The sequence below is a fragment of the Aotus nancymaae genome, unplaced genomic scaffold (genome assembly GCF_030222135.1).
Source record: "Aotus nancymaae isolate 86718 unplaced genomic scaffold, 86718_ANA_hifiasm-v0.15.2.pri h1tg000040l, whole genome shotgun sequence".
In the NCBI taxonomy this organism is placed as follows: Eukaryota; Metazoa; Chordata; class Mammalia; order Primates; family Aotidae; genus Aotus; species Aotus nancymaae.
The window spans coordinates 9,344,896-9,371,563 of NW_026988454.1; the positions used below are offsets into that span (position 1 = coordinate 9,344,896).

At 50.6% G+C, this 26,668-nt stretch overlaps 1 protein-coding gene across 4 annotated transcripts in view; it reads right to left on the bottom strand.

The window, feature by feature from the left end:
- TMEM181 (transmembrane protein 181) overlaps nucleotides 1-26,668 on the bottom strand; it is a 108,858-nt gene that overhangs the window by 57,251 nt on the left and 24,939 nt on the right. The window contains exons 1-3 of one of the 4 annotated variants that reach the window (XM_064360497.1): nucleotides 19,740-19,782; nucleotides 6,349-6,452; nucleotides 387-442 (exon numbers count right to left, since the gene is read on the bottom strand). In XM_064360497.1, coding sequence (XP_064216567.1) covers nucleotides 387-442; nucleotides 6,349-6,452; nucleotides 19,740-19,747 — 168 coding nt within the window. In that variant the 5' untranslated portion in view covers nucleotides 19,748-19,782. Of the gene's footprint in view, nucleotides 1-386; nucleotides 443-6,348; nucleotides 6,453-7,331; nucleotides 7,547-19,739; nucleotides 19,783-26,668 lie in introns of those variants that run through there. The other 3 variants (XM_064360496.1, XM_064360498.1, XM_021670173.2) reach the window with 3 other exon arrangements.

Genomic DNA, 26,668 nt, shown 5'->3' on the forward strand with positions numbered 1-26,668 from the left:
AAACCTGACAGAGGCCAATTCTTAACTTGGGCAAAATAAGAAAGATGAGACATCTAAGTGGTGTCATTATTAAAAATTACCATCTGATAGGACTAACAGATGCAAGGAATCAGGACGAGTTAACCACTCTTTGGAATGAACAATTGCTCCCTAAGAGGTAACAGCACCATGTTCCTAAGTACTGAGGTATTTATTACAGCAGAATGGTCATTTTAGCAAATGAGAACCCAGAAGCCAGCAGCTGACAATGGAGTAAGAAATGTGTGTTGCCTCAGAAGTCGCAAGACAGGGGCAGGCTGCCTTAGACTCTAAGCAGAACCATTTCTCAGTGGCCCGAGGTTTATAATGCACCCCACTACCCAGCTGCCACTCAGACCCAGTCTTACCTTTTTGCTATTATTTAGAGAAAAATTTGCCGCAGAAGTCTGGATCACTTTAGGTCCTAAAGTGTAACAGAAAAGGACAAAAGCAAGTTATAGCTACACTGGTAATTTAAGATTTTTTTCCAAATTCCAAGAAAGATTTATACATTACATGGAAGTGGCCTTAATTTACCTGGTTTTTCTTTAGAGATTTTACAATGTGTAAGTAAAAGACATAAAGACACAAACACAGACACAGAATGTCCACTCTGCTGTGCCTCATGACTTCCCAACGCAAGTCAACCAGTACGACTGGCACACAACATAAGGGGTTTCCACAGCCAACGCCCTGCTGCGCTCTCAGCAAGCGCTCTCTCTACATGCATGGGCCCAGAGGGCATTAACTGTAGAGACTTTGTCTTATATGTTTTGTAAAATATAAAGATTTCTTCCAAAAACTAAGACATACTTATCTGCTCATCCAATTAATCCCATCTTCCAAAAATACTTATTAAGGGCTATAAACATAATATGTGCTAATATAAGCAGGAAAGCAGAAAGTTTTAACTGAAATAACAGGTATACAAACATCACAAATTCTTTTTCTCCCAATTTTATTGTGATAAAATATACATAAAGATTTGCCATCTTAACCATTGTTTTTTCCTATAGACTCAAGAACTTGCCATCTGAACCTTTTTTTTTTGAGACAAGTCTCACTCTGTCACCCAGGCTGGAGTGCAGTGGCACGATCTTGGCTCACTGCAATCTCCGCCTCCCTGGTTCAGGCAGTTCTCCTGCCTCAGCCTCCTGAGTAGCTGGGATTACAGGCATGCACCACCATGCCTAGCTGATTTTTGTATCTTAGTAGAGACAGCATTTCACCATGTTGGACAGGCTAGTCTCAAACTCCTGACCACATGATCCGCCCGCCTCAGCCTCCCAAAGTGCTGGGATTATAGGCATGAGCTACCGCGCCCAGCCCATCTGAACCATTTTTAAGTGTACAGTTCAGTGGTAGCAAGTACGTTCATACTGTGCAACCATCACTGCTATCTCCGCAATTCTTTTCATCTTGTTAAACTGAAGCACTGCGCCCATCAAACAATTCCCCATTCCCCTCCCCGCAGTCGCTGGCTGCCACCACTCTACTTTCTGTACCGATGATCTTGACTACTCTAAGTACCCTATGTAACCTTACTGTATTTATGTTTTTGCCACTGGCTTATTTTACTTAGTATAATGTCCTCAAGATTCATCCATATTATAGATTCTGTATATAACAGCCCGTTGTCTTCTGGCCTCCAAAGCTTCTGATGAGGTATCTACTGACAAACTTACTGATGATCCCTTGTATGTGATGAGTGACTCTCTCGCTGCTTTCAAGAATCTGTCTTTGCGTATCTACAGTTTCATTATAATGCATCTCAGTGTGGGTCTCTGAGTTCATCCTACTTTGAGTTTGTTGAGCTTCTAGGATGTTTATACTCACATTTCATCAAATTTGGGAAGTTTTCAGTCATCACTGCTTCAGATATTCTCTCTGACCCATTCTCTAGCTCTTCTCCTTCTCAGACTCCCACAGTGTGTATGCTGGTCCATTTGACAGTGTCCCAAAGGTCCCTCTGTCTCTGTTCATTTTTCTTCTGCTTTTTTTCTGTTCCTCAAGACAAAATTTCCACTGTCCTATCTTCTGACTCGCTGATTCTTTCCTCTACCGGTTCAAATCTGCCTCTGAAACCCTCTAGGGTACTTTTCACCTCCAGAATTTCTTTTTGGTTTCCTGTTATGTTTTCTTTTTATTCATATAGTGTTTTCTTGACTTTCTCCATGTCTCTTCATTTAGTTCTTTGGGCATCTTTAAGACAGCTGTAGACAGTTGTTTTAAAGTCTGCATAACAGGTCTGTCATATGGTCTTACTGAGGGACAGATTCTGACGGTTCATTTTCTTCCTTTTGATGGGTCATACTTTATTGTGGCTTTGTTTGCCTTGTGACCTTTTGCTGAAAAGTGAACACTTAAATCTAATAATGTACCTCTGGAAACCAGACTCCCCCCTTCCCCAGGGTTTCCTGTTACCCATTTTCATATTTTTGTTTTTGTTGTTGTTACAGACTGTCTCTGTGCAAAGATCAGCCTGAGGTTTAAACTTCAAGTCTTCTCAGGTCTGTTCTGAGCCTGCGCCTTCCTCTGGGCAGGTGTGGTGACTTTCGAAATTTCCCTGTATTAGCAGTTTTCAATGTCCTGGTCTTCGATGTCTGGCTCCCAAAAAAGGACAAAGGGAAAAATGAGGGGGTAAAAAAAGTGCCACCCCTTTAAATTCCCTGGAAGTAACTTTAGCCAGAGGGGGAGGGACTTGCAACAACTGAGGGAGGTACAACGGCAGCAGCCACTCTTTCTTCATTGTACTTCTGCCATTAGAATCAGCAGCAGCAATCAGAGCACAGATCCCTGATATCTGCAGGACAGGGTCCTTCTTGCCCACCTTGGTTTCTACAAGCTCTAGAACACACAGCTGCCTGCTACAGGCCTGCAGTGGAGGATGGGTACCTGCTACTGAGCTAAGGGCTGCACTGCCCAAAATTAACCACAATCTAATGTACAAGCATTCCCTGCGAAGTTGCAAGCCTTCAAGAGACTCCGGAGTTCCCGAAACAGTTACACCACGGATTCTGCCACCACAGTTGTCCTCTAAGTAGAAGACATAGATTCCCACTCCGCCATCTTCCCAGAATCCTCTCCAAGTTTCCTAATTCCTACAATGCATTTCTTCTGAGTTTTGGCCTTAAAAGAAATAGTCAAAGGAAGCACTGTGAATCCGATTTTAATTTAATTTAGAACTGGATTTGTTTCAAAACGTATCACTCGCAACTGGTGACGTCAGTTTTTCTGAGCTGCCTCAGTGACAATCCCCCGTCTGCCACCAATAAGCCTCCACTCAAAAGGAGGAAATACACAACCAGCGCAGTACGCCTCTGGAATGCGTTTAGGAATGCTGGGAACGACGTCTCTATGTAGGAAGGAGGCTTGTGTGCACAATGAGGCTCCTGTTAAACAGATTCATGATCTAAGTAAACTCCTAACCCAGGAAGTAAGACAGTCTGGTTTCCTGGAAATAATTAAGAACTGGGAGTCAGAAAAACCCGGACTCGGCTGGGCATGGTAATTCACACCTGTAATCCCAGCACTTTGGGAGGCCGAGGCATCTGGATCACCTGAGGTCAGGAGTTCAAGACCAGCCTGGCCAACACGGTGAAACCCTGCCTCTGCTAAAAATACAAAAAAAAAAAAAAAAAATTAGCTAGGCGTGGTAGCAGGCTCCTGTAATCCCAGCTACTCAGGAGGCTGAGGCAGGACAATCACTTGAACTGGCGAGGTGGAGGTTGTAGCGAGCTGAGATCACGCCACTGCTCTCCAGCCTGGGCAACAGAGTGAGACGCTGTCTCAAAAAAGAAAAAAAAAGAAGTATCTGGACTCTAGTCTTCACTAACAAGACTTTGTGGATCTGATTTCCTCATCTGCAAAATGACAGTTACTAAGCCAATAGTCCCTACGGTACTCCTAACTCTATAATAACCTTATCACATGAAATAATCAGGAGCAGAGTGTGCTTGTGATACTTAATTTTATGTGTCAACATGACTGGGCCACGGGTGCCAAGACATTTGGTTAAACATTATTCTACTGTGTCTGTGGGTCGTTTCTGGATGAGATTAACATGTGAACCGGTAGACTGAGTCAAGCAGATTGCTCTCGCCAATGTGGGTGGACCTCTTCCAATCCATCAAAGGCCTGAGTAAAACAAATTGGCTGAGTAAGGGAGAAATTGCTCTTTCTGGCCGGGCTCTCTCTATATCCAGCTGGGCTTCTCCTGCCTTCAGACCTGATCAGACCTGGACTCGGCTGGAACTTACTCCACCAGCTCTCCTAGTTCTCATGGCTTTGGGCTTAGACTAGAACTACATCATGGGCTCTCCTGGCCTCTTACTTGCTGACTACAGATCTTTGGACTTCTCAGCTTCCATAATCATGTGAGCAAATTCCTTATAATAGTTAGACAGACAGAACAGACAGACAGGCAGGCTAGCCAGGTATCTCCTATTGATCCTGTTTCTCTGGAGAGCCCTGACTAATAGAGTACTGTATGGAAGAACAAAGGGGATGGAGAAACCCTGACTTCACTTGTATCTCAGCCTTGGTGCATCACTTCACATTTCTGCAAGAGCGGAGAGGGCTGGATATAATCATGCGCATTTGAGACAGAGAGTGGCTTCAAAAGAACAGAAAGTGGCTGAGGTCCCACTGAGACTGGAGACCATGAGAATGTTAATGCCTCCCCTACCAATCTCAAAGGATAGCAGTGAAAATCAAGTAAGATCATGGATGTATCTTGTGCTGTAATTAGTATAATTTTTACTTCTTGGTGACTTTACGGGAAAGAAGTTGGCTACAGCTGCTGCTATCACCATCACCATCAGATAAACAGCACCTGAAGAGCCATCCTCTCCCCCAGCTTCCTCATCCATTTACCAACACAGTTTGGGGTAAGAAACTAGCTTTTTTTTTTTTTTGGAGACAGAGTCTCACTTTGTCACCCAGGCTGGAGTCCAGTGGTGTAATCTAGGCTCACTGCAACCTCTGCCTCCTGGGTTGAAGCAATTCTCTGCCTCAGCCTCCTGAGTGGCTGGGATTACAGGCATTCGCCACTACGCCCGGCTAATTTTTTCTATTTTTAGTAGAGATGGGGTTTCACCATCTTGGCCAGGCTAGTCTTGAAATCTTGACCTCATGATCCACCCGCCTTGGCCTCCCAAAATGCTGGGACTATGCGTGAGTCACCAAGCCCCGCCAGAAACTAGCCTTTTGAGGCACAAATTGCCTCTGGGACAGGTTAAGCCTAATTGCCATTCACACTTTAGTATTAAGGGCATCAATTAAACAACACCTATCAGAAATCGCACTAATGGAAAAAGACATTTTATTTCCGACGGAAACAAAGCAATGGAGGAATAAATTCTCTCCAGACAAGTCAGGCTCCTGGTTGCTTGCCCTGTGCACAGGACTGAAGAGACCTAGGTCTCTGGCAACCTTGTGAAACCATTTGGCTTCTCTGGTTCTCCACCCATGAGAAAGGGTGCTGGCCTAGATGATCTCACTACTCCTGCAGCCACCCGCCCCATGCTCACAGCCAGCAGCCCCCAACTCTCCTCCCCACCCTGTCGGCTGCATCGATAACTTGCGCAGCCTGTCTCCCCTACCAGGCAGCAGGTTCTGGCTGCAACATGCCCAGCTGAGCCTAGGGCACAGCAGATTAGAAATGTTTGCTTGGAGGCTGGGAGCGGTGGCTCACGCCTATAATCCCAGCACTTTAGGAGACCAAGGCAGGCGGATCGAAACCATCCTGGCCAACGTGGTGAAACCCCATCTCTACTAAAAGATACAAAAATTACCTGGGCGTGGTGGCACGCACCTGTAGTGCCAGCTACTTGGGAGGCTGAGGCAGGAGAATTGCTTGAACCCAGGAGGCGGAGGTTACAGTGAGCAAAGACTGCGCCACTGCACTCCAGCCTGGTGCCTTGCAACAGAAGGAGACTCTGTCTCGAAAGAAAGAAAAAGACGAAAAGGGAGGGAGGGAGGGAGGGAGGGAAGGAAGGAAAAGGAAGGAAAAGGAAGGAAGGAAAGAAAGGAAAGAGGAAAGAAAAGAAAGAAATGTTTGCTTGGACAATGAAAGGCATGTGGTCAAGGCAGCCCTGGCTGCTGCACAGGGCATGGCCAGAGTCACTTGGGGCTGCTCACTGCACCTCCCTCAGAAGACGCAGCAGCTAGAAGCACAGGGCTGGGACCCTGTCCACCCTGTGGGCACTTCTCCCTCCGTGCTGGGGCCCTTGGCAGTGGGAGCCAGGGGCACAGCTGGGCTGGCCAAAAGTGACACGCCACGACCATCACACAGGGCAAAACACTCACTGAGGAAAAACCATACCTTACCTCTGATCCCGACGAAGACGGTCAAGCCAAAGCAGATGAAGAAGACGACAAACACGAGGACAAAGTGGCGTTTGGAGAGTGTGTAGAGCCGCATGGGTGCCAGCCTGGGGGCAGAAGCCAGCAGTGAGGGATAGTCAGAAGGCCCGGGGGCCATAGGAAAGCAGCCCTGTAGCAACAGCTCCCCCCACACGGCTCTGCCCACCTCCCTTCCCAGCCCCTCACTCCCGAGGTGGCCCTGCCATCAGGCGGCCTCCAGGACACAACAGCCCCCGTGACCTCGGTGCTACAAGCTCCTGCATGTTCCAGGTCACAGGGTCCGTGGACACACCAGCCACCATGGTCTGCACATGGCACACCAACCCCACACTCAAGAACAACATACCAGGGCTACTAGGCCCCCCCAGGGGTCACTGCCACCAAGGCAGCGGCCAGGCCACTAAGGCGGTGGTCAGACCCCACCATCCACCCCACACACGCACATACACACATGCACAAGCACAAAGCCTACAGGGGTGGCACTGCCAGGCCCCACTGGAAGCTCCAGGTCCTGCCAGCAGCACTCCTCCCTCCACTGTCCCCAACAGCCTAGAGCCTGACTCCTCCCATCCCAAGTCCCCCACCACTTCAGGTCCCCCTTGTGCCACCCACCAACAAGGACACTGCCTTGCTGTGCGGTTTTCTGTGATTTACACCAACGGGGAAACCCACTCACCCTGCCAGGTTCCCACTCAGTCACAGGAAAACCCCAGGGGACAGGGATCATTTCTTTTAGAATGCCCTGTATCAGGGCCAGCAAACAAAAGAAAATCTGTAAAGGCCTAGGCAATATGGGAGGCTTTGGGAACACTCGGGCTCTGTCACAAGACACAGCTCTGCTTCTCTGGGCAGCAGGGGACACATGAGCACGACTGTGTCCCAGTCAAACCACTGACAAAAGGGGTGCGGCCGGCCCCCACCCTGTGCCGAGGAGGAGACCCACAGACCAGAGGGACACGCGGCGCTGTCTGTTTCTCTCTGTCTTCTGTGTTCTCTGTCGTTCTCGCATGTTCTGTCTTAGGAGCCAGACCAACAGGAAGGAGTCTGAGCACCTCACCTCAGGGACAGGCAGCTTCACGTCCACCTGGGAGGCAGACACAGGCTCAGCCCAGCTTTGCAGGAAGGTTACTGGCTTCACGGTCCAAAGCTCACACGGGCAAGGGCACCCCCACCCCCACGGTACATGCCCACGACTGCGGCTGCAGAGCAGGAAGTCACTGCCAGCCGGCTTCAGGGCCAGGGCAAGGCTGTGAGTCAACATCACTGGGACGTGGCTCTGCTAACACCAGGTCTGCTGCCCCAGCAGGGACTGCGTGGCCACCTGGGCAGTGAGCACACAGACTAGGGTTACTGGGTGAAGAAATAAAGAACAGGTGCCTCTGCGGCTGCGCGGGGACTGGGTGCAAACACTCACCCGTATACAAGACAAGAGAGCTGGGAAAGGAGGCAGCCTGGTTCAACTCAGCTCCGGGGCCTGACAGATCCTCAGAGGCCCAGGAGTCATAAAATACCCAAGCGAGGAATGACCTCAGGGAGCAAACTCAACACCTTCAATTCACAGGTGGGGAAACTGAGGTCTGGAGACTGTGCACATGCCCAAGATGCTGCAGCCCTGCCCTCTGCAGCCACACTAGGCAGAGGTGGCTCTGGGATGGCACTGCAGGCTCCAATCCACGCCAATGCCTCAGAGCAAGCCCTGTGGAGAGTGGAGGCTGGCCCGGGAGGCCCTGAGGAGTGTGGAGGCCAGCCCAGGAGGCCCTGAGGAGTGTGGAGGCCGGCCCGGGAGGCCCTGTGGAGTGTGGAGGCCCTGCAGAGTGTGGAGGCTGGACCAAGAACAAGTCTCCTCTGACCTCCTGCAGTTACCCCAGCTGTCAAGTCTATCCTTAGTTTAAGCATGTTGCATTTACTACGTTCTTGTTTTAACACTGCAGAATGGAAGATTCCTAAGCAGCTGCTCAGGGCCTTTTCACGTTGAAAAAAATTACACAAAGGGACTAGATGGTGGGGAAATGCAAATAAAGCCTGTAGTTCCGTTAACAGTGCTGCACCAAGGTCAATGTCTTAGTTTTGATAAACGCGCCAGGTTATGCGAAGTGCTCCCATGAGGGGAAGGTGGGCGAAGAATGTACGGAAACACTCCGCTATCTGACTCTCTGCTGTAAAGCTCAAGTGGCTTTTAAACAATGACACTGCTATTTCTGAGTTCCTCCGCTGCACCATTCTTGGGGGTCCTGTTCCCTGGGGGAAGCCACGGTCCCAAGACTAAGACGCTCCAAGAACTCCACAAGCAGAGGCTGAAAGCACAGGAGAAATTACTTGGAAGCAAAGAAAACCAGAATAACTGTATTTTAAATCTTGATTTAAAAACACATTATTGACCCCCTACCAGCACAGTTACTTAGCAGATGAGACGGAACATTGCAAAAAGAGGCTTTAGGAAAGGGTATAAGAGGCTGGGCACAGTGGTTTACGCCTGAATAATCCCAGCACTTTGGGAGGCCAAGGTGGGCAGATCATCTGAGGTCAGGAGTTCAGGACCAGCCTGGTGAACGTAGTGGCACACACCTGTAACACCAGCTACTTGGGAGGCTGAGACAGAAGAATCACTTGAACCCAGAAGGCAGAGGTTGCAATGAGCCGGAATCACACCATTGCACTCCAGCCTGGGTGACAGAGCAAGACCCTATCTCAATTTAAAAAAAAATAAAAAGGGGCATGAGAGCACAGAGCAAGTGTAGTGCACAGCCCACCCAGGGCACCTGCCAGTCTCTCTCAGAAGGCTCAATAAAATCCATTGTCTCCCCTTTCTGAAAACTTCTACTTAAGTTCAACTTACTAGCAGTCAAGTTGTCCAAGTCAAGGGAAAAAGACACAGAGAAACAACACAATCCGTCTTCTTGAGCAGGTGTGAGCAGGGCATAACCGCCCACGCTGCACCAGGCTCGTCAGTGAGAAGATGGGCACCAGGTCTTGGTTTCCACCACAAGCAGGAATCCTGGGACTGCAGCCTGCAGGGCGATCGTGGGCCAAGGCAGCACCAGGACAGGATGATCCTGCTAACGATGTCTTCCCTTCCATGGCTTTCTGCTCTGGACTTGCCGTATGTAAGCTCTGAACCAGCCCAGCATGGCTCATGCCTGTAGTCCTAGCAATCATGGTGGCTGAGTGGGGACAATCACTTGAGCTCAGAAGTCTGAAGCTACAGTGAGCTAAGACTGCACCACTGCACTTGGCCTGGGCAACAGGGCAAGACCCTGTCTCTAAAAACTTAAAAAGGCAGCTGGGCACGGTGGCTCACACCTGTAATCCCAGCACTTTGGGAGGCCAAGGCAGGCAGATCACAAGGTCAGGAGTTCAAGACCAGACTGGCCAACATGGTGAAACCCCGTCTCTACTAAAAAATACAAAAATTAGCTGGGCATGGTGGCTCGTGCCTGTAATCCCAGCTACTTGGGAGGCTGAGGTAGGAGAACTGCTTGAACTGGGACCCAGGAGGTGCAAGTCGGGCCACTGCACTCCAGTGTGAGACTCCATCTCAAAAAAAAAAAAAAAGCTTTGAGTCAAAAAGCCAGAGACTTCTGAAACCTCAGAAAAAAGACCGTGTTTCAGACGAATCACAGCTCTAAAACTGGTAAAACAAAATCTTGAGAAGCCAAGGTAGACGGGGGAGATGAGGTGTCTTTGCCACAACTGACCCAGCCTCCTGCTGTGACACCAGCTCGGTGACCACAACGGCTGGAGTCTCTAGCCGCTTCAGAACATGGCTCCTGTCCTGTACCAAGTGCCTACTGGCAGCTATGCCTCCTGCCTGTCACACCTCCTGCCTGTCAAGCCTCCTGCCTGTCACGCCTCCTGCTGAAATGCTCAGTCTCTAACAGCCAGCCCACCTAGACCAGTGACCGAGTAAGACTCAGTAACCAAGACAGCCCACGGCCCTCTCTGTTGAGTCCACCAAGGGAGGATACTTCTCAACACCTACAGGCAAGGCTGCGATGCAGAAAAGATGCACAGCCTACCAACAGGGACGGGGTGTCCCTGACCCCAGGCCTTCCCTGTCATCTTGTTTCTGTTGTCCCCGTGTGCATGCTGAAACCTCCAGCCCTAGACTCTGGTCACCCCACACATCAGTCCTCCAACACCAGCTCATCTCCTGCTGCTTCTCTCTTCGTCCTTCCTTCCTTCCTTCGGGAGCCATCCTCCCTGCCCATGCCTACCCCACCTCAAACAGGTCGCCCAAGATATTTTCACTTAGAAGCCCTACGGTACTTTAAGATCGAAAGGTTTAAAACTGAGCTGAAACACAAAATAACATTAACTAAAAAGCCCGCTTCCACTGCCCACTTCCCGCCTCCACCCTTTCTCCATTCTCGTACCCTGAAACCTGGCACCATCTCAGACGCCCCTTTCTCACTCCCAGACAGCCAGGAAGAGCTGCATCCTCACTGCCCAGCTCTTCTTCATCCCCAGCATGCCTGGCCCGCTGTCCAGGCCCCCAAAACTCCTGCCAGCTGCCACCATCACCTCCAGACATGCCTTCCTTCATGCCATTCCAGCACTTTAACAGCCTCAGCCTGCCCAGGAAGCCTACGGTGCCCTGCAGCCAACTCGATCAACTTTAGACAGGCCTTTCGAAGTCCCAGAGATCCTTCCCCACAATCCCTCTCCAGCCTTCCTGCCACCATGCACATATCCTATGTGAATTACAGCCCACCCACGGCACCTGCCAGTCTCTCCCAGAAGGCTACCTGCGCTCCCTCCGTCATCACAGATCTGAGGTAGGCACTACTGCAACGCCTTTCACAGGTGAGAAAGCTCGGACTTAGGGAGGTTCCATTACTTGCCCCAGATCACAAAGCTGGTAAGTGAGTGCAACACTGAAACCGCCTCATCAGACTCCAGAGCTTCAATTCTACAATGCTGCGCAACAGGGTCAAGCCAGCCTCCAGGCCGGCCCACTCACACAGCACTCTGGTCTAAGATGCTCTCTATTCTCCCACCAAAGCGACCTAAATCCCACCCAGCATCCAGGGTTCAATGGTGTCCCACCTTTTCCAGTAAGTCTTCCCTCGCACTCCATCTCTCACAGCTGCCCACAGTTGAAACCATCGCAACAGATGTGGTTTGCACTACACAGCGGAGCGCCTGGGACCACCGGCTTGGCACATGGGAGGCCTACGTAAACATCTCCTAAACTCAACTCCCATTCTTTATTCCAGAAGCGTTTGCATTATTTCCTCAAGTTGGTGGAGAGATGCTAGAGCAGGGGCTCCATGCTTCCCCTCGTGCCCAGGCCGGGTCAAGCATGACAGCTGAGGAAGTCCTCAGCCCAGCTATCCAGGCCAGGAAGACTTCCTAGAAAACCCGCCAGCTCTCCACACTGTCTCTTCTTGTGGAGGCCCCATGCCAGGTTTCCCCTCCCGGCCATGCATCTTTTCACATGAGGCATCTAACACATTCTCAAATGCTGGCCTGCCTGGAGCCTCCAGCTCTTGGAAGATTTGTCACAGGCAAGGAAACAAACTGTCCCCCAAGGGTCCCCTTGACTCTTTGGGTCCTTTCTAAATTATCTCACTTTCACAGGTGCTTTAAAATATTACAGATGTGTTTCCTAGAAAATCTGAACACACCTTTACTGGAACGCCTACCCCTAAAATTGCATCCACAATGCAAATCACTGCAAGCCAGGCCTCCCCTCCTTCTGCGTATTCTTTCCCAAAGGACGGCTTCCAAGCAAGGTGAGGTCTGTTGAGTGTCTAATCCACACAAGACAGGAGCTGGAAAACTTCCATCCAGCTCTCCACAGCCTCACCATCACCTCCCCTCCCCATCACCCCCCTCACCCCACCACCCCCCTTGCACCATTACCCCCCTCCCCATCAGCCCCCTCACCCCATCAGCCCCCCTCATCATGACCTCCCTCACCCCATCACCCCTCTCGCCCCATCAGCCCCCTCGCCCCATCACCCCCTCACCATCACTTCCCTCACCACATCACCCCCCTTGCCCCATCACCCCCCTCACCATCACCTCCCTCACCCCATCAGCCCCCTTGCCCCATCACCCCCCTCACCATCACTTCCCTCACCACATCACCCACATCGCCCCATCATCTCCCTCACCACCATCTCCTCACCATCACTGTCTGGGGACGCACTGCCTTCTGTCCCCTCCCCTTCTCTACTCTGGCTCCCTTAGTGATCTCATCCTGTCTCAGGCTCACCGTGGGCCCGCTGCACAGAACCCCAGAAATAAACAGAAATTCTGTGAATTTCTTCATCCCAGAAATAAACAGAATCCGAGTGCTATTAATGTCTTCATCCAGCTTTATCAAGATACAGTTTTCTGATATATGAAGCTTATTCTCTAAATTGTCAGTACCACTTGTTTGAATTATTTAATGAAGGCTAGGGAATAAACCAAGACATCCCCCTTCTAAGTGGCCTGGGCTGTGACCTGGGTGGAGGGAGGAATGTTTTATTTACCCAGGTGAATCTAATATGCAGCAGTTTGAGACCCCATTCAACTAGTTTAATCTTTTGAATTTAAACATGAAGCATCTCAAGCCAGAAGAGGTTTTGATAACAAGACAATGGAGAAAGAAAAAGATGAGCACATGCCTGAAAATGCAGGTTTTACTTCTTGTCTTTGTTATAAGAAGGCCAGGAAAGCTGAGGTTTCACCAGGGCGAGTTCACCAGCTACTTACTCATCAGAAAGGTCCTGAGGGGCTTAAGGGGTGTGCAGAGGAGGCAGGTGTGAACAACAGCCTGCTTTAAACCTCAGCCCAGCCCTCTCCCCTCAACTCCAGACCCCTATTCAACCACCTGGCATGTTCACTTAGCTATCAAGCGGGGACCTCACACATGACCTGTCTCACACCAAACCCCGGATCCTGTGCCTGTGGCCTGGCCCATCTCAGGACACACCAACTCCAACCCTCCAGGTACACAAGCCAGGAGACTGGGAAGAATCTATCTGGATTCATGTCACACATTCTACTAAATCCAAAGCTTTTCACCAATACACACACCCAGAAATAAAACAAACTTAAAAAGGAAACTCAACATACAAAGTCACACAGGCAGAGAAAACCTCCTATCTCCAGGTACTGGGAACTGTCCTTTCAGAACACAAGACAGACAACCACCCTCCTGCCACAGAGCACTGCCCGCCCTGCCACCGCTGACAGTCACTCCACCACTGCCCCCGCCGCGAGGCTCTGTGACAGAAAGCAACTGTCCACTTGCCCGCAGGACGCGGTGCACCAGTTCTCAGGCATGGCGGGGGCTCCACTGGGCATCCACCCCCACACCCAACCTGCAGCTCCCCTCCCACCTCCCGGAGACTAGCACTGAGCCTTGGGAATGGCGCAGGTCCAGTAACTTTTGATGCCTTTCATTTTTACTAACTCACTCTTCCCTGTTTTTTTTTTTTCTATTTTCCTCCATGTTCTCCTGTTTTCTCTGCAATGGCAAATGGTAAATGACCTACTGAATTGCAACACTGAACTTCCCCCAGCGTTGTCTCTTCCTGCTGTCTGTGGTTCTGGCTTTGACCCTCTGCTTCTGTAGTTGGGGCAAAGCAGCTCCCTGCAGCCCCACCCGGAAAGCCTTCTCCCTGGGACCTGGTCCTCGAGGCCACAGTGCTTGCTCAGGCCCAGCCAGCCATAAAGCCGTGTCCCCATTAGATGCGCTGAGCTCCTCAAAACCACGAAACCAACACGACTTCGCCCACTAAGTGCCTGCCCCTCCCACAGAGGCCTCATGAGGGGTCAGAAAGCAGTCAGGAAGGCACCGCAGGGCAGGCGAGCACTCCGCCAGCCAAGCTGCACAGAACCACAAAACAGAATCTGGGTGATCAGAGGACTGAGAGCACCTCCAGGTGCTGCCCTGCAGCGACAGGGACAGAGATGGAATGGCAGCCAGCAGCAGCATTCCCACCTCCACAGAACCAGCAACACCAGCACCCGCAGCAGCGGCCAAGGCGTGTGAGAGACGTCTTCATCTCGGTCTCCACAAGCCACCACGACGACAGGCAGGCAAGACTGAGAACTTTTGGTATTACACATCTTGCTGCTTGTTCAACTGATGCCGGGACCTCCCACTAGAGAACTGACAAGTTAGGATCTGAGCAGCTGTCAGGGACTTTAAATCTCCCAGCCCATTCTCACACTGTCGTTTTTAGTTTTCCAATCTGTATAAATATCATCTCTTCTCCTTTGGCCCAAAGTGCCAGTCTGTTGCCTGACAGCCTAGCTCCCCACTTCCTGACCACATGACAGCGGGCAAACTGAACAGCTCCCCAGAGCCTCAGTTTCCTCATCTGCAAAACGGAGAGACGCAGAAGAGTCACCTCACAGGGTGGCTGGCAGGTGCGAGTAGAATCATAAACACAGCACTCAGAACAGCGTGGCAAGAACTCAGCCAGGCTACTTAACAGAAACGATGGTTGCCCTCTTCTCCTCCCTCTGCTTTTTGTTTGAAAGCATTTCGGATTTTGTTCTAACAACATCTGCAAAGACCTATTGTGTGAAGTCTCCCCTCCAGCCGGCTGCAGCAAAGGTGGGAGCTGGCATTTCCTGAGCAACTATTTGGTACCAGGCTGGAAGCTTCCATGTGGGACAGGCACATCAGCCCATTTCACAAGCAGGAAAACACAGGTTGGGGGGAATACATGCCCACTTGGGCCCCAGGCCTCAGGATGTGGAGGAGGGAATGGAACTCATAAACGCACACCCAGGAGGTGGAGGTTCGGGCAGAAAAGAGGCCCACAACTCCCTCACATTCACTCTTTGGCCCCTCACTAAAATCTTTCCTTTTTTTTTTTTTTGAGACAGAGTCTGCTCTTTGGCCAGGTGCCAGGCTGGAGTACAGTGGCACAATCTCAGCTCACTGCAACCTCCGCCTCCCGGCTTCAAGCAATTCTCCTGCTTCAGCCTCCTGAGTAGCTGGGACTACAGGTGCATGTCACCACGCCCAGATAATTTTTGCATTTTTAGTAGGGATGGGGTTTCACCATGTTGACCAGGCTGGTCTCGAACTCCTGGACTCAAGTGATCTACCCACCTCGGCCTCCCAAAGTGCTGGGATTACAGATGTGAGCCACCAAATATCTTTCCTTTTCAAGTAACCTACCAACTAACGGGTTTTAAAAAGAAACTTCTCAAAGAGATGAACTCTAAATAATAATAATAACTCTAAAATTTCAATCAGCCAAGTTAGATATAAGTCATTTCTCTAGCTACACAAGAGTTAAGTACAGGCCAGACATGGTGGCTCAAGCCTGTGATCTCAGCACTTTGGGAAGCCAAAGCAGGTAGATCGCCTGAGGTCAAGAGTTCAAGACCAGCCTGGCAAACACGGCAAAACCACGTCCCTACTAAAAATACAAAAATTAGCCAGGTGTGGTGGCGCACATCTGTAGTTCCAGCTTCTTGGGAAGCTGAGGCAGGAGAACTGCTTGAACCGGGGAGGCAAAGGTTGCAGTGAGCCTGAGCAACAGAGCAAGACCCTATCCCCGCTTCTTCCCCAAACAAAAAAAAGAAGTAGGCTTCTAAAAAGGCTATTATGCAAACATTCAAGGCCTAACCACCTCAAAATACAATAAACAATGTTCTAAGCTACCCAAGGAACGGTGAGTTCACGTGTATCCTTTCCAGACTACAAGCCCAGTGACTCACATGCAGGAACATGTTGGTCAGGTCGGCAAATACCCTGCCCAGGCCACAGGGAACTAGAAAGTAGATCAAACACTGGCCAGCAAGCCCCATCTCAACACAAGCAGCACTGGCCCTAGCAGGAGACTCCAGCCCAGCTCCAGGGAGTACAGCCTAGTGGTTAGAAACCTGGGCTGGAGGGCCAGCTGCCTGGACCTCTCCACTGCTGACCAGCAGGGCAACCTGGGGCAGTGACTCTACCTCTCTCTCAAGAACTCCCATTCCTGGCTGGCTGCGGTGGCTCATGCCTGTAATCACAGGACTTTAGGAGGCTGAGGCGGGTGGATCATCTGAGGTCAGGAGTTTGAGACCAGCCTGGCCAACATAGCCCATCTCTACTAAATATACAAACATTAGCCGGGTGTGGTGGCACGAGCCTGTAGTCCCAGCTACTCAGTAGGCTGAGGCAGGAGAATCGCTTGAACCCAAGACGGGGAGGTTGCAGTGAGTTGAGATTGTGAGATCGCACCACTGTCAACCTGGGTGACAGAGTGAGACTGTGTCTCAAAAAAAAAAAAAAACTCTAGTTCCTGAAAATTCAGGAAAACTAAGGGACCCACTGCCTAGCATTGCTGTGGCAATTAAATCCATTATGACATGAAAACGCTTGCCAAGGAACCATTAACTTATTGAGAGGGGCAGAGTACAGCAGTCAGGAGTGTGGGCTCTAGAGCCAGAGGCCCAGGGTTGGGGCTCAGCTCCAAGGCCTTGAGAAACTCACTCATCTTCTCCATACCTCGGTTTCCTCATCTGCAAAATGGCAAAAAAAAAAAAAAAACTTCCTCACGGAAAGTGCTTGTGAAGATTCCATGAGACAATGGATGTCAAGTACTTACAACAGCACCTGCTCCACGGTGAGCACTCACAAACACACATTTATCTTTTACTATTTCTATAGATCATTTTGGTCAGAACAAAAAACCATTCTAAGAGACAAAATCCTAAATAATTGAATAATGACAGGAACAGGATACTGACCCTGGTGTGCCCTCAAAGGCGCTGGGAGACTCAGCAGGCCCAGGACCCTGAAACCACAGCAGGGCTCCATGGTACTTAATTTGTCTATGCCACGCCTTGCTGCTGGCAGAAGGTGGCTCTAATTAATATACGTCTACACTGAAATGCCCACAGGATGGAAGACACACATAAAATACGCTCTAAAAAGTGGCTTAACGGGACAAGCAAGACACACACACAAAAACCAACCTTGTTTAAATTTGCAGAGAAATGCTAAAGTAAGAGCAAAGCCACAGATGAACATGAGAAAGTCTCAACTCGGCGCAGCCCCGCAGCTGAAACAAGTCAGGTTAGAAACTGAGCCACGCCCCACCCCGTCCTCCGACTCCTGGCATCTCTCCTGTCTCTAGCACCATCAGAGAAGGAAAGGAGTTTGCAGCTAAGTTCAAGTAAAGCCGAAAGAACTGCTAATTCTTTCTGCTGATGGGTTTTGAAGGCAATCTCTCCCACCTTTTTAAAGAGCAGGCTGGGTGGAATGTGAGTGAGAGGTCACAGGGCTGGGGTCTGCGGGGGGTCGGCCCCTTACACACTGTAAGCAGAGTGCTAAGGCTGCCCCTGTCTCTCCCATTCTCTCCACCCCATTCTTTCCCTGGGCTTTTCTTCGTTCTCACCTTTCTCACCTCTGGGCTCTCAGACACACCAGCCAAGTACAGGACAGAGAGCACTCAGTCACCTGAGTCCAGGACGCACTCCGGATTTTCAGGCTTTTTTTTTTTTGGAGACGGAGTTTCGTTCTTGTTGCCCAGGCTAGAATGCCGTGGGGTGACCTCGGCTCACTGCAACTTCCGCCTCCTGGGTTCAAGCGACTCTCATGCCTCAGCCTCCAGAGTAGCTGGGATTACAAGCGCCCGCCACCAAGCCCAGCTAATTTTTGTATTTTTGATAGAAACGGGGTTTCACCATGCGGGCCACACAGCTCTCAAACTCCTGGGCAGACCTCATGATCCGCCCACCTCGGCCTCCCAAAGTGCTGGGAATACAGGCATGAGCCTTCAGGCTTGTTTTTTAGTAGAACTTTACTACCAGACTTTTCTCAGTTTCCAGGTAGGTGACTGGAACGCTGGGCGATGGTGATGGTCTGATCTCCAGAGCCTGAGGCACTAAGCCCTTATGGCTGCACAGCAGGAGGCGTCAATCTTGCACAAAATTCAAGCTGCGCTTTGCTTGTCCTCCTGGGGACCTTTCCTTAGTCAACAGCTTTCTTTGGTCTAGTTCTCTGTCCTGTAACAGTACAGGACCCTGGCATTAGACCCAGATCCCTGTGCTGGCCAAGGCCCTCACCAGCTCCCTGCCTCTCCTACAGAAAAAGCACCAACTCCAAGGTGCGACGCGAGAGGACCACCTATAACACGCCAATTGTCACTCTGCTACAAGGCCACGGCTCCACAAGACAGTGTTCCCTTGGTATTCCAAGCAGTGTTATTCACATAGGCCACGCGTGAATACTGTCTGCCCCCCGGAGTTGTAGGCAGTACTACTAATCTACCTCCACTTGGCTTTTAAAATCCCTACAAACCCACATAGGTCTGATATTTGACACCACTGCAGTTTCCCAAGATGTGCTAAAGCAACACACCCAAGTCAGAAACTTAAAAAAAAGCAGAAAGAAAACAGATGTCTCTGTCACAGGCACTTACACTGACGCAACAGGCCTGGGTGTTACTTCTCTGACCATGTCCACAACCAGAGAAATCAGCAGAGCTCCAAAGCAAAACCCCTCTACCTCAAAAACCGCATATAAGCCAAGAAGCGGGCCAGGGCCCCTCCGAGACTGCCTTCAGTGCGGGGAGCCGGCCCTGGAAGACTCCCGCGCCAGGCGCGGCTGCACAGCTGGGCCACTCCTCCTCCCGGACTTTCTGCAACTCCACGCGGCGCTAACCCTCTGGTTAACTCCGTCTCCTTCTTTTCCGGATGCGCCCAGCGGGACAACCAGGCGACTGCTGCGTCAAAAGCAAGCTTTAGGGATGGCGTCCATGGGGCCCCTAAACAAGTTTTTCCTCATTAAAAACCCTGGACTTCACAGAGGTAAAAAAGCCCAAAGTCAGCAGACCGTAAAACGCATTAAAACTCATAAAACTCATCACCTCAGATCCAAAGGGGCTGCTGCGGCAGGCTCCCTGGTGCCCACGTCACCAATCGCCTCTGAGGGCCTCGCACCTGGCGCCGGGAAAGACCGCAGGGCAGCGCGGGACGCTCTCGACACCGAGGGGACGATGGGGCCGGGGCCTTTCCGGCAAGACAGGCTGCCCGGAAGGCGGCGGGGCTCTGGGCGGGCGACCACCCTCCGCCGGGGAAGGGCCGCAGCGTCCCCGGCTTCTCCCGGCCCCGTGGTGTGCGCTTCGGCTAGCAGCTCCATCCCGGAATCCCGACCGCATCCCAGTCTCTGACCGCCGCCGGGCGGGCAGGCCCGGAGGGGGTCCCGGGACCGGTCTCCTCTCGTCCCACGCAGGCGCCTCCGCCCAACCCACTCGCGAAACCCCCGCAGCGCCCCTTTCCCTGCCCCCCAGCTCCACGTGGGCGCCGCGGACCCCGCGGCTCGGCGCCGGGAGCCCGAAAACCCCAACTTCCGGCCGGGGTGCCTGGAGACCCCGCCAGCCCGCCCGCCCGGCCAGCCCGACACTCACGGCTCCATCTCGGCGCCCCGAGCTTTCGGCCCCGGCCCGCGCGCCCCGAGCCCGCCCGGCGCCGCGCAGCAGCCTCGGCAGCTGCAGCCGCAGCCGGAGCCAGAGCGACAGCGGACCCCGAGCGGCCGGCCGCGGAAAACTCATCAGAGCGCGACGCCGCGGTCACGTGCGCGGAAACGACTCTCACGGCGGAAGGGGGCGCAGAAGCCTGGACGCGGGGCGAGGCGGGGCCGGGGGTGCTGTCTTGGTGGGCGCGCGGCGAGGGGGCTGGCCCGGCTTCACGGCCGGGTGCGAGGGCGGGGTCCCGCGGCCGGGAGCGCCCAGGCTACACCTGACCCGGGGCTGAAGACAGCAGTGAGTGAATATGACTTAATTTACTTCTTGTCCCTAAGGCAGGGAAAAAGCGCATTCATTCACTCCTACTTCCAGGGCGTCTTAATCAGGGTGTAAGGATGGGCCTCGGGAGTTCATGAATGCCCTGCAGTTGTCTGGAAAACGCTATGGGCGCCTGCATTTTTCTGGGGAAAGGAGCTATAGCCGTATATTCCCAAAGGGGTTCGTGATCCCAAAAAGGAGGAAAGCCAGGGCAAACCTCTGCCACCCCAAGTGATGACAGGAGACCTCCCGGGCTCTTTCCCGTTGCTTCTCCCGCGAGCCACTTCTATACTGCAGCTACGCATCGTGTGAGAGCGTTCATCCCAGACTCTGGCCCTCCTCAAGGATGCAGCGTGGATCCTGCATCTCACAGAGCTGGAAATGGACCTGAAAGTGCAAGCCCCGCTGCCGGGCGCTGTAACAGGAGTGGGGATCCCGGGCTTCGACACAGTGTTTAGAGAACAGTGGACCAAAAGCACTTTCCTGATTTAGCATACTGGTTCACAGTTCTCGATTTCTGTAATCAAGAATGGATAAGAACCAAGGTTTGGATATTTCTGAGATTCTCTTTGGAGCATTCCTCAAAATGTCCCGTGTTTACATGTGCTGTGGGTTTAAAGTCAGTCTGCATGAGATAAATAAAGGACTCCCAAGCTTCCTTTACAATGCATCCTCATTCGCTAAACCGTTAACATGCTTACTATTGGCAGAAAGGTGCGGATAACAGTTCCTACCTTCAGTGAAATTACAGGCAAAGAAAATTACCAACAGTAAGCTAGGTACCCTTAGCTCAGGGTGCTACAGTGAGGAAGGGTGCCTAACTCGCCTGGGGGGAGGGGAGGAGATAGGGGAGAGAATGTGCAGTTTGGGCTGAATCTGGAGGGTGAGGTGGGTATTAGGAAGTTGGGGGAAGGGGAGACACCAAGCAAAGCACAGCCTGAGCCAGGACACCAAGAAATAGTAACACAAAATTTCGTTAGTGCTCTGAATCCTAAATCGCAACTCAAGGAACGAGAGATTATTTCTCAAGTTCTTTTCATACACACACACAGAAAGGATCTTCATAGCAACAAGACCAGAGAACACAAACTCGGTACCTGCAGGGACAGACAGCTAACAGGGATGTGGGGTGCAGGGAGGAGCGGGTCGGAGGGAGCTCTTAATTAACTGGAACAGGGGTCCAGCCCTGGAGCCTGTTAGATTACAGACATAAGCCACTGCACTTATCCCAAACATTTATTTTTTTTTATTTTCTTGAGACAGAATCTCGCTCTGTTGCCAGGCTGGAGTGCAAAGGCACAATCTCGGCTCACTGCAACCTCCGCCTCCTAGGTTCAAACTATTCTCCTGCCTCAGCCTCCCAAGTAGCTGGGACCCACAGGCGCGCCACCACGCCCAGCTAATTTTTGTATTTTTAGTAGAGACGGGGTTTCACCATGTCTGCTAGGATGGTCTCGATCTCCTGACCTCGTGATCCGCCCACCTTGGCCTCCCAAAGTGCTGAGATTACAGGTGTGAGCCACGTCGCCTAGCCCAAACACGCATTTTCACGTGACACCTTCTGTTAAATGTTTAGGCCTGAGGATGCCTTTCTACTTGAGTCCTTACATGAGGAGCGGCAGCCTGGCATAGTACATCAAAGAACCGACAGTCTTACTGAGGAGGATGCTTTTGCAACAAACAGCTGAGTCTCAGCCAATCATAGCCACTGAGTTTCTGACACTGGCAGGTGGTCAGCTGATTCAAATCAGCCAGAACACAAAGCTGTAACCAATTAAGCAGTCTAAGACCCTCAGTTCCACTTTCTGTCCATAAATGTTGTCAGACCACACTGCAGCCCCGGAGTCCTTTGAACCTGTTGGTTCTGTGGGCTGCCCGATTATAGAATCATGAAAAGCCACTTAGGATCTTTAAATTTGCTGTCATTTTGTCAAAATGACACTCTGATTCTAAAATGTTGGAAACTAATTCGAAAAAATATCTTAAACCCTGGGAGGGACTAAACAAAGCACGTTTGCTGGTCACATTTGCCTGGAGGCAGCCAGTGTCTACCTCCAGCCCAGAGGAGCATGAGGCGATGTGGAGACTCCTGCTCTGTGCCAGCTGCCTGGTCTCTCCTGAGGCAACTCCAGCGAGAGGAGACTCTGATCACCCCAGGGGCCCCTGGCCCTCACTGTGCGCATTTGGCTCCAAACTACCTCCTGGCAACTCCTTCCTGTCAGTTCCCCCTGGATTTGCTGTCCAGCGTCACCTATGTCAGCGTGAGCCCTCTCCTGACACTCCTTCAAGGATGTCAACAACCACGTGGCCCTTGGCGCCTCTTCTCCAGCCCTACCCGTTTTCTCATTTATTTGTTCTTCATAATGGAGCATTCTGTGTATGCCAGAAACAACTCTCAGCTCTGGAAATACAACATGAATAGACAGATGAGGTCCCTGTCCTCTTCTAGTCGACAAACAATAACCTAAATAATTACTTAATTGGCCTGGCGTGGTGGCTCACTCCTGTAATCCCAGCACTTTGGGAGGCTGAGGCGGGCGGATGACCTGAGCTCAGGAATTCGAGACTAGCTTGGCCAACATGGCGAAACCCCATCTCTACTAAAAATACAAAAATTAGCCAGGCGTGGTGGCGGGCGCCTGTAATCCCAGGTACTCAGGAGGCTGAGGCATGAGAATCGCTTGAACCCACGAGGTGGAGGTTGCAGTGAGCTGAGATTGCACCACTGCACTCCAGCCTGGGCGACAGAGTGAGACTCTCAAATAAATAAATAAATAAATACTTAATTACAGCTGTGATAGAAAAGGAACTGAAAGGTACTGTGACCATGTTATGAAAAAGGGAAAGGGACCCAAAATATTCTGGGCTTGGCTGGGCTCGGTGGCTCACACCTGTAATGCCAGCACTTTGGGAGGTCAAGGCGAGTGGATCACCTGAGGTAACGGGAGTTCAAGACCAGCTTGACCAACATGGAGAAACCTCATCTCTACAAAAAATACAAAATTAGCCAGCCGTGGTGGTGCATGCCTGTAATCCCAGCTACTCGGGAGGCTGAGGTAGAAGAACTGCTTGAACCCGGGCGGCAGAGGTTGCGGTCAGCTGAGAGCACACCATTGCACTCCAGCCTGGGCAACAAGAGCGAAACTCTGTCTAAAAAGACAAAAAAAACAGGGAAAGGGACCCAAAATATTCTAAGCTCTAAGAAGCCTGGTCTGATCTGTCAGCCATTTCTCACGACTTGTTTGTTTTTCAGACAGAGTCTCCCTCTGTCGCCCAGGCTGGAATGCAATGGCACAATCTCAGCTCACTGCAGCCTCTGCCCTCGCTCAAAAGATCCTCCCGCCTCAGTCTCCCATGTAGCTGGGTCTACAGGTGTGCACCACCACACCCAGTTAATTTTGTACTTTTTGTAGAGACAAGGTTTCACTATGTTGTCCAGCTGGTCTCGAACTCCTGGGCTCAAGCAATCCGCTCACCTCAGCCTCCCGAAGTGTCAGAATTACAGGCATGAGCCACCGCGCCTGGCCCTTTTAGAGACAGGGTCTCACATTGTCCTCCAAGCTGGAGGGCAGTGGCACAATCATATCCCACTGTAACCTGAAATTCCTGAGCTCGAGTGGTCCTTCCGCTTCAGCCTCCCAAGTAGCTAGGACTATAAGCACATGCCACCATGCCCAGATAATTTTGTTATATACATATATATATATGTGTGTGTGTATATATATATATATATTTTTTTTTTTTGTGAGCTAGACTTTCGCTATGTTGCCCAGGCCAGCCTCAAACTCAATCCTCCTGCCTCAGCCTCTTCCGTTGTTGGGATTACCGGCGTGAGCCATGGAGCCCAGCTTACATGATGCATTTTGCGATCCCTCCACATTCACTTCCAGGCCCACTGCTCTGAGCATTCTTCTGCTACCCAAGTTTCCTCCTTAAGCTCACAATGAGCTTCAATTCAGGTGAGGTCCATAGAAGCCCGAGAATGAATTCATGTCTCAGCAGTTTCAGCCCATTCTCATGATGTGTCCTCAGCTCTCCATCTGGGATCACACCGTCTTAAGAGAGTAACCAGCATTTGCTGAGCACCTGCAAAGCTTAAGACCCTGGCCAATGAATTCTCTTAATGCCCTGATGAGCTGTGAATGGTCATTATCCTCATTTTACAGCTAGGAAACTGAGGCCTGAAGGAGTGGTTCTAATCAGGGACTGCTGGTAAGAACCCAGGATGACCTGACCCTATGCCCATGCCCTTCCAGGGTCAGTGCCCCATGCAATGGTGAATGCAACAGGGACACGGTGACCAGCACAAATGGGCACAAATGGGCCACTGGGTACAGTCTCTCCAACCATGGTTATTCAGCCCAAATTGATAAACTTTGTTTTTATTCAAAAGCCTTCTAAAGTCCAGAGATACCATGTCCACAGCATTCCCCTAGTAATCTCACCTGAGGAATCTGAGCCATGTGTGTGTGTGTGTATATATATATAATATTTGAAACCCCATCTTATTCCAAAATGAATCCAAGACATTAGAAATTAGATTGGTCTGACATCACTTACATTTAGAAAAGTCCCTCCTAACACCTAATATTCATTTCATTTTCTAAGGGTCAAAAAACCATCCTTTTAAATAATTTCTTCTAGAATAGGACCAAAGTCAAGGCCACCAGTCCATAGTGAGCTGACTCCTACTCCCTGCTATTTTTCAACGTTGATCACAACTCAAGAGTCTCATTTATAAATACTCTTCATACCCCAGGAAATCAATTGTTTGTTCTGAGGAACTCAAACTCACTTCCTAATTTAACACGTAACATCTGCGTAGCATTTTGTAGATACACTCACGAGATCTTCTCCTGATCATATTAATGATACTCATCAATAGTGGCTGACATTGAGTTCTCACACTCTAGCTGGGTGCCGAGTTAAACGGGAATGAAACAGAAGCAGCTTATTCCAGTTCTCCCTAACCCATTATATGGACTGCAGTAACAAAATGCCACAGGCTGGGTGGCTTGAACAATAGAAATGTATTTCTCAAAGTTCTAGAGGCTGGAAGTCCAAGATCAAGGTTCTGGCTAATTAGGTTTCTGGTGAAGTCTTTCTCCTAGCATGCAATGACTTCTGTCTGTTTGGTTCATGTGGCCTTTCCTCAGCGAGCATGTGCAAAGAAAGGGAGAGGGAGAGGGCGACAGTGTATCTTCTCATAAGGACACTAGTCCTATCAGATGAGGGCCCCACTTATAACCTCAATTAGCCTTAACTATTTTCTTACTCCAAATACAGTCTTCCTGGGAGCAAGGGCTTCAACATATGAATTTCAATCTGTAACGCCCATAAATGGAAGATTTCATAAAAAGGAAACTGAACTGCATGTTCAGTGCAGGGAGTACAGAAGAATTCGTTACCAACAATTCTAATTCTCTAGTCTTCATTCCAAGACAGGAAAATCTCACAATCCAGACTTCCCCTTAAGCACAGCTGTAGTTGGTGACAGCTGATGGTAGAGACATCTCTTGGCCTGTGGCTTTGGCAGTTCCCAGATACCCATCTTCAGTTGACTCATCCTCTCTCCAAAAAGCACAGCACGAACCGAGGTGCTTCCTGTGGTGCTTCGTTCCCTCATCTCACTACCTTCCCCAGAGCCCCTCCCTCCCATAATTTGAAGGAGGGCTTGCGCCTTGCTGGCCCACTTGCAGCAAAGGGGCTTGCTTTCCAGTGGCTCCTTTAACTCCTAAGCACTGATCCTCAGGAGCAAGATCACTCTTAGTGGTTCAAATGCTTTATCGTGTTCACCAAGTTTTATAACACCAGGAGCACAGGCATTCTTCTGCTCAGCAGGTATTGACAATGTAAGGCTATTATTTTTGCTTTCTTGTCATAGTACTTGTTCCCATTACTCATTACGTATAACAAACTATGTTAAAATATAGTATCTCTATTAGTTGTCTATTGCTACCTAACAAATTGCCCCCAAAACTTAGTGGCTTGAAACAATATTTGTTGTCTCACAGCCTTTGTGGGTCAGGAATCCAGTGCAGCTTAACTGGGTCCTCTGGCTCAGGATTTCTCACAAAACTGCAATCAACGTGGCGGCTGGGGCTGTAGTTATTTCAAGGCTGGACTAGGGAAGGGTCCACCACCACGCTCACACAATGTGGCCGTGGGCAGGCTTCAGCTCCTCATGGGTTGTGGAGATCATTCTCAATTCTGTGCCACATGAGGCTCTCCATAGGGCAGCTGACCACATGGTAGCTTTGCTTCTTCAGAGTGAGAAAACGAGAAGAGCCAGAGAGTGAGAGCAAGACAGAAGTCACCATTTTCTAAACCTAATCTCACAAATGACATCTCACCACTTTCACTCCATTTTGTTATTTAGAAGGAAGTCACTAGGTTCATCCCACACTCAAGAGGTGGGGATCATGCAAGGGCATGAAACCCAGGAGGTGAGGACCACTGGGAGCATTTATGTGACCTACTATAATGGCTTGAAATAAGGTGATTATTTCTCATGGTTCTGTGTTTTAACTGAGCTTAGTTGGGCAGTTCTCGCT